At 52.7% G+C, this 6305-nt stretch overlaps 1 protein-coding gene across 1 annotated transcript; it reads left to right on the top strand.

Annotated features, from left to right (window-relative positions):
- Positions 1–4771: 4771 nt before the first annotated feature.
- On the top strand, positions 4772–5827 carry CYREN (cell cycle regulator of NHEJ). Its single transcript, XM_061476345.1, has 3 exons — positions 4772–4924; positions 5015–5084; positions 5408–5827. The coding sequence occupies exons 1-3, from the start codon at positions 4803–4805 to the stop codon at positions 5630–5632; spliced, it is 417 nt and encodes a 138-aa protein (XP_061332329.1). The 5' UTR covers positions 4772–4802; the 3' UTR covers positions 5633–5827.
- Positions 5828–6305: the final 478 nt, after the last annotated feature.

Below are 6305 nucleotides of genomic sequence, written 5' to 3'. Positions count from 1 at the left end.
GAGGCCCACTGGGTGTAGGCGGAGGCCTTCAGGCCCCACCTGAGCTGCAGTGTCCCTGTCTTCAGGTTCACCTTCACCTGGAGACGGAGTGCTGTCCTCAGCTCTTGTCTTGGCTGTGCCTGTGCCTGGCCATGGCCCTAGCTGTTCCAGAAACTGGCTTGCAGGCCGCCTGCTCTGCCTGCCCTTGGCCTGCCTGTGGGCCTGCTTGGCCGTTGCCTTCCAGCAGCATCTGACCCTGCTTGCCACTGTTACCATAAAAGTCGGTCAGAGAAACTCTCTAAGACTCAACTTGGGAGTTTTAGAAAGCAGGCACTTTTTATTGCAGTGCTGGGCGCGCACGTGCATCGTTTTGCAAAGGAGAGTGCACCTGTTACTTGCCAGCAGCAGCTGTATATTTAGCATACTCATACGTATTCATAGCCTTTCCAGGAGCTAATTATAATATTTACATTCTAATTATGCATACGCTTTCTTGTTGAGTGGGGGTCTCTGGTGATCGCTGATAATCTTCCTCACTGTGTTTACTGAATGACCTCTGCTTGTGCACGCTTGCAAGGTCCTAGTAATGAGTTAGCAATTTGTATGTCCTTGCTTCTGTTCTGTTCCAGTCTCGCTCTACACCGGGTGCCAGTCTGCTGTCTTGAACACTAGCATCCTTGGTCTCACTTACTGTCTCCTTAGTTGTTATCAGTCCCGTGATGTTCCTTCCCTTGGCAGCTGAACATTCTTTTCTCTCTACGTGTTAGTAAGTTAGAACAGTGTGGTCTAGTCTACGTTAAAGACACACACACTATTGTTAGTTTAAACTTTAAGCCTACACCATCACTGGGCCTGAACCCCAGCACAGCCTGGCCTGACCTCCTGGCTTACCCTCAGAGCTGCTGTCTTACCAGGCACTTGTTTGTGAGTCTGGGCCCTTGGCTGCTCACCCTGGGACTGTCCTGGCCCTCCTGCTGGGTAGGCCAAAGCTGCCCTGCTGTACTGGCCATGGGACCCCCTTTGGCTCCCTACCTCTGAGGGACCAGCATGCCTGTGCCAGTTACCCCAGTCTCTCACCAGAGCAAAGGTTTTTCTTTAGGTTGAAGTATCATTCCCCCTGCTCCAGCCTGTGCCTGCTTCTTCACACCTTTCCCCTCAGTGGGCTGCAAATCTGCAAGATCCTCATGGGATCTGCAAAGCTTCTGCGGCTTCCAGAAGCTCACCCACCACCTTCTGCCCATACTACCAGCAGGATGGCTGCAAAAAAGCAGGAAGAGTCTGCTAAGTGGTTATTAGCAGTTGCTCAGTGCTAGTCCCTGATCTGAGCAGAATCAAGCTTCAAGTTTTGCAAGAGGAAAAGCATACAGATGTGTGCTCCCTCTTGGGGCCCTCTGCAGGACTAATTCTCCAAAGGTGCTAGGTCCTAAGTGCTCCAGTTGGGCAGCAAAATTAAGACACATACTAGATGACACTGTTTCTTAAATACCAAGCTGTAGCACGACACCTGGAACTAGATGCTAGTGGCTGCACAAGGTGGAAGGCAAAAGGTTTCCAGGCTTCCTTCAGCTACCTGTGACCCCTATCTTCTGCTCCTCTGTTCTGCTCTTGTGAGAACCCATTTGCAGTACTGTGCAGTTCTGGTGTCCTCAACAGAAGGAGGACATGGAGCTGTTGGAGGAAGTTGAGAGGAGGCCGATCAGGGGGCTGGAGAACCTCCCATATGAAGACAGGCTCAGAAAGTTGGGGCTCTTCAGCCTGAGAAGCTGCATGGTGACCTCAGAGCAGCCTTCCAGTATCTGAAGGGGGCTTACAATGATGGTGGGGAGCAACTCTTCATCAGGGACTGTAGTGACAGGACAAGGGCTAATGGGTTTAACCTAAAACAGCGGAAGCTCAAGTTAGATATGAGGAAGATGTTCTTTATTGTGAAGGCAGTAAAGCACTGGAACTTGATCTTAAGGTTCTTTCCAGAGGAAACCATTCTATGATTCTGGTACTGGTGGTTCCTCTGCTCCGGCATCTGCTCATCGCTGACTGTGGTGGCTGTTCAGCAGTGACTGGGGAAGGGTGGGAAAAGAAAAGGCTGCATATTAGTTTTCCAGCAGGCTGGGCCAAAGGAGTCATAGGGAAGTGGATCACAGAAGTACAGCACTAATGTGCAGATCCTGATACCAAAGCCCAAGCATTCAAAGGTCTCAACAATAAAGTTACAGCCAGTGTGCTACAGACAGATCATTCATCCTGACTGCATGTAAAATGGGGAGCTATTCTTGCAGGTCTTGGTTTCATCTTGCCTGCTGCATGCATTTTTTCAAGTGCATCTCCAGCTGTTGGGAAATGTCAGCAACTCGCATGTGGCAAAACAAAAGGAAATCAAAGAGAGTGCTAAAAGGACTCACTTCTGTGGCAACCCATAAGGTGGCAGGGCATCGAGGATATGTTCATCACCTGCTGGCAGAGTATTAAAATGTCTGGGGAGCAGCTCTGCTCTGCTTGCTCGGGGCCCCTGGGACTCTGTCCCTGCCCGTGAGGCCATTGATGTTAGCAGCCCTGCTGGGACTCCTGGCTCCTGGTTTTTACTCATCATGATAGCTATACCCATGTTCATCAACATCATCAGCATCTGCTACAAAAGGAGCAGGAAAAAATAATCCCCTCAAATCCACCAAACCATCCAGAGCTCACCTTTCTTAGTTCACCAACTTTGTTGGCCACTGGAGAACAGCTGTCCTTTATCTCCCCCTGGAAACTGAGCAGGGACTCCCCACCTATGCCATCAGCTTTCTCTTGAGATTTCTCCAGAAGCATCTTCAGACTACACAGCAAATTAGTAAGGAAAGCGTGAAGCAAAGCAACGGTCAGCTTTTATCACATACTCCTATGTAAGCAGCACAGCCATGGCTTGCTTCATCAGTAACATGCTTGACAGACCAGGAATTACTGAGAACAGCACTACACGTCCCTTTGAGGCCCAGACTTTACCTGAACAGAGGAAGAAAGACTTCCTTCCCTCCCAGCAGAGCTGCAGGCAGCCTGCATTTGCAAGGCCTTTTGCAGCTTTTTAAAAGCACAGGCTCATGCACGGAAGCCCCTTGCAAAATTGATCATGAGGCTTGAATTTGCTCACAAAGGGTTATGTGCGTGCTTTTACATTAGAGTTCAGTAAAGCTTGACTTGTACTCAATGGGATATTTCTTTAAAACACTAGAAAGCCATGCCTGACATGTTCTTTCTCCAGTGTGATGTTTCGTCTCCATATTTTGTCCAGAAATACGGTGTTCGAATTGGTGTTCTAGCTGGGCCAGCCTCCGCACTTCCTTTCTTTCACTCCACCCCTTTCAATATAGAAAAGATACATGTCACACAGAGCATAGGAACAGGATCCATGTGCAGAATGTGCAGGCAGTATTCTCCATGAAGAGCCTCTAGGCTCAGTACCCCCAGAGCCCAAGGAGATTCCACAGCTGAAGGTACTAAATCTTTCTACTGCATGATTCTCTGAAGTGCTGGCTGAGTTCTCAACTTCACAACTGGTCTAAAGCAGAAAATACTTAAGCCAGTGCATTACTGTCTACTGTGTTAAGGAGAAAGACGGAATTAAGCAGGGCTTGCTATTGTCTCATGGGGCAACCCTCAAAAGCAGAACCCACTGCGTCTTGCAGGACCCAAACCACAAGATGCCCCCTGCTTCTTGTGATTGTATACCAGTAAAACCAAAAGCTTTTCTACAAGACACCCACTGCGTCTTGCAGGACCCAAACCACAAGATACCCTCTGCTTCTTGTGGGTGTATACCAAACGGACACTAGCAGCCGGGTATACATCTTTACCCACGAGATTTCCTATCTCGATTTACGGAAGGCTTCCAAACCGTGCGTACGCTTACCAGACCAATTTACCAAACCGAGATGCCCCCTGCATCTTACAGACTATATAAAAGAAAAGAATACCTTTTATGAGATGGTCCTTGTCTGCTCCCGCAGTGATCCGAATGAGTCGAGGGGTCCCTCCGGGAAAAACTCCCGAGGGCCCTAGGGAGCCCTGTCCTCAGCGGGTCCTGCAGCCGAGCAGAGAGGGTCCCATCTGGGTCGCCAAATTGATTCGGAGAAAACTCCAGGAACAAACTCGCCAACAGAGTTTCAAGTTGACAAGCAGGTATTCTTTATTGCGGCGCCAGGAGACACGGGGGATAGCTCCTCCTAACGTGTGTCCCCGAATACAGGTCATCCTTATATGGTCACTGGACATATTACATCATTTTCCAGAAGGTTTCCCGCATGCATACAAAAATGTGACGGTGGTCTTTACGGGTCGTTTTTCTCAACAGTGTTCATAACCAGCTTAATTAACATTACAGAAGTAGCAATCACCCTGTCCTCCTACTTATCAGTTACTTTAACTGATCTCATCCTGGACATCTGCTAGTCCCGGGATACTCCCTAGTAGATGCTTACACCAGCTTAATGGGTTTATTAACACCCCAAGCATAGCAATCATCCTGTCGTTTTACTTATCAGTTGGTTTATCTGTGCCCACCCTGGACATCTGCTAGTCCCAGATACTCCCCATCCCCAGGTCCTGTTTTTCTGTTCTGCTTTTCCCACACCTTTTGTGCTCAGGTCCTGAGGACCTGAATGTATGTCAGCTACCTTCAAGCACCGCGGTTATTTTCCATTACAAAGCCATCAAGCTTTAACATCGCTTAGAACTGATTACATTTTGTACTTTTGTGCCTCCTTGTCTCGCCCTACACGCGCTGCACGCGTCACAGAGGGCTTATGACGTCGGAGCGCGCTCTTCCCGTTGAGGCTCCCGCGCCGGGCATGGCGAAGGCGGCTCCGCGGCGGCGGCGCCTCCCAGCCTGGATGAGGACGGCGGGTGACGAAGGGCCGGCCGCGGCCCCGGTCCCAGCGGCCGGAAGGCGGAAGGCGGCGGCAAGGCCCAGGTAGCGACGCGGCCGCTGGGGCTGCGGGCACGGGGGAGCGTGCCCGTGCCAGTCCCGCGCTGAGTGTCTCCGTCCCCATGCGGCGCCCAGGGCGGTGGCGGCAGTGCACTGCATGAACGAGTCGGAGCTGGTGAACGCGGCACTCGCGGTTCTGGCCGAGGTGAGCCCTCACCCCCGGCCCTGGCTGTGCAGGGGCAGGAAGCGCTGCAGGCCGCAGCTCCCGGGCGGCCCCTCTCCGGCAGGCGGAGCTGGCAACGCTGCCGAGCACCGCCCGGGTTGCCTGGGCCCCTCCCTCCGTTTGTCGGAGGCTGCCGGTGCCTGAGCACTGCTCTCGTCCGTCGGCGCCGCGAGACAAACCCATCGGCCCCCGAGGTCCGGCGAGGGGTGTCCCGCGGGGTGCTGGGCTGCCCTCACCTCCGCCTCTTGGAGGCTCCCGGCGTGAAGCCGCGCACAGCCGGGCCTGTTTGTTTTCCCTTTCGTCAGAAGCTACAGCGCGAGGAAGAGGAGAAGGCCTGGTCCCGGAGTGAAGAGGAGCAGGAGCTCCAGCCAACGTCAGGCGAGGCTCCTGGAAACACAGCCAGCACGGGGGGAGGCAGCGACCGCAGTCCAGCTCTCCCATCCCCTCCTGACGCTGATGCAAAGAGGACAGGCTGGGAGGACTCTCAAGATGATGTTCTGAAATATGTCAGGGAGATCTTTTTCAGCTAACGCTGCCCCTCTGTGACTGCCCAGGAGCAAAGGGGCCAGTGAGGCGGCTGTCCGCTCCCACAGCAGGGAGGATGGTGCGGGGAGGGCGTGGAGTGCGCTGTGTATCTGCTGTGTTGGTGGCCTATGGAGCTGGTAGGATGGCTCAGCATCCTCTTCCCTGCCTGAAAGGGGGATGAATAAACCACATGAGGCTGGCGCAGGTGCAAGAGCCTTTATTGAAATGAAGAATCGGTCCAACCAGCATTGCCAACCACATCCCCCACACCAAGACCACAGCAGGAGAGAAAACGGACCCTCATGTCCTTGAAGGGGATGGGGGAGAAGCAGCAGCTTCTTTATGCAAGGTTGTAGACAGGGCATAGAGCAGTGCTGTGCACCACTGTGGCAGAGAGACCCCATGCAATGCTCTGGCTATGGTGGCCCACTGCAACCCAGTCTTTGCCAGCCTTCACCCTGCACACCCTTTCGTGGGCTTGTGTTGGTCTGAGCTTTGTGGACGTGCTCTCACACAGAACCAGTTCTGCAGTCTCAAAGGCTGCTGCTGTGATGTCAGTGTTGAAACCCACAGCTCCTAGGGTCACAGTTCCGCACAGACATCCCTGGTAAGTCCAGGAGGTGGAGGAGGAGCAGTGTCTTTGGACAGCTCCAAGAAAGGAAGCCTGTTTGCTTCTCT

This window comes from Pezoporus flaviventris, unplaced genomic scaffold (genome assembly GCF_033815535.1).
Source record: "Pezoporus flaviventris isolate CSIRO_AGI_PZ_B2104156 unplaced genomic scaffold, CSIRO_AGI_Pfla_v1 ptg000096l, whole genome shotgun sequence".
In the NCBI taxonomy this organism is placed as follows: Eukaryota; Metazoa; Chordata; class Aves; order Psittaciformes; family Psittacidae; genus Pezoporus; species Pezoporus flaviventris.
Note: the sequence above shows the minus strand (reverse complement) of the source record. Positions and strands in the feature narration are given on the sequence as shown.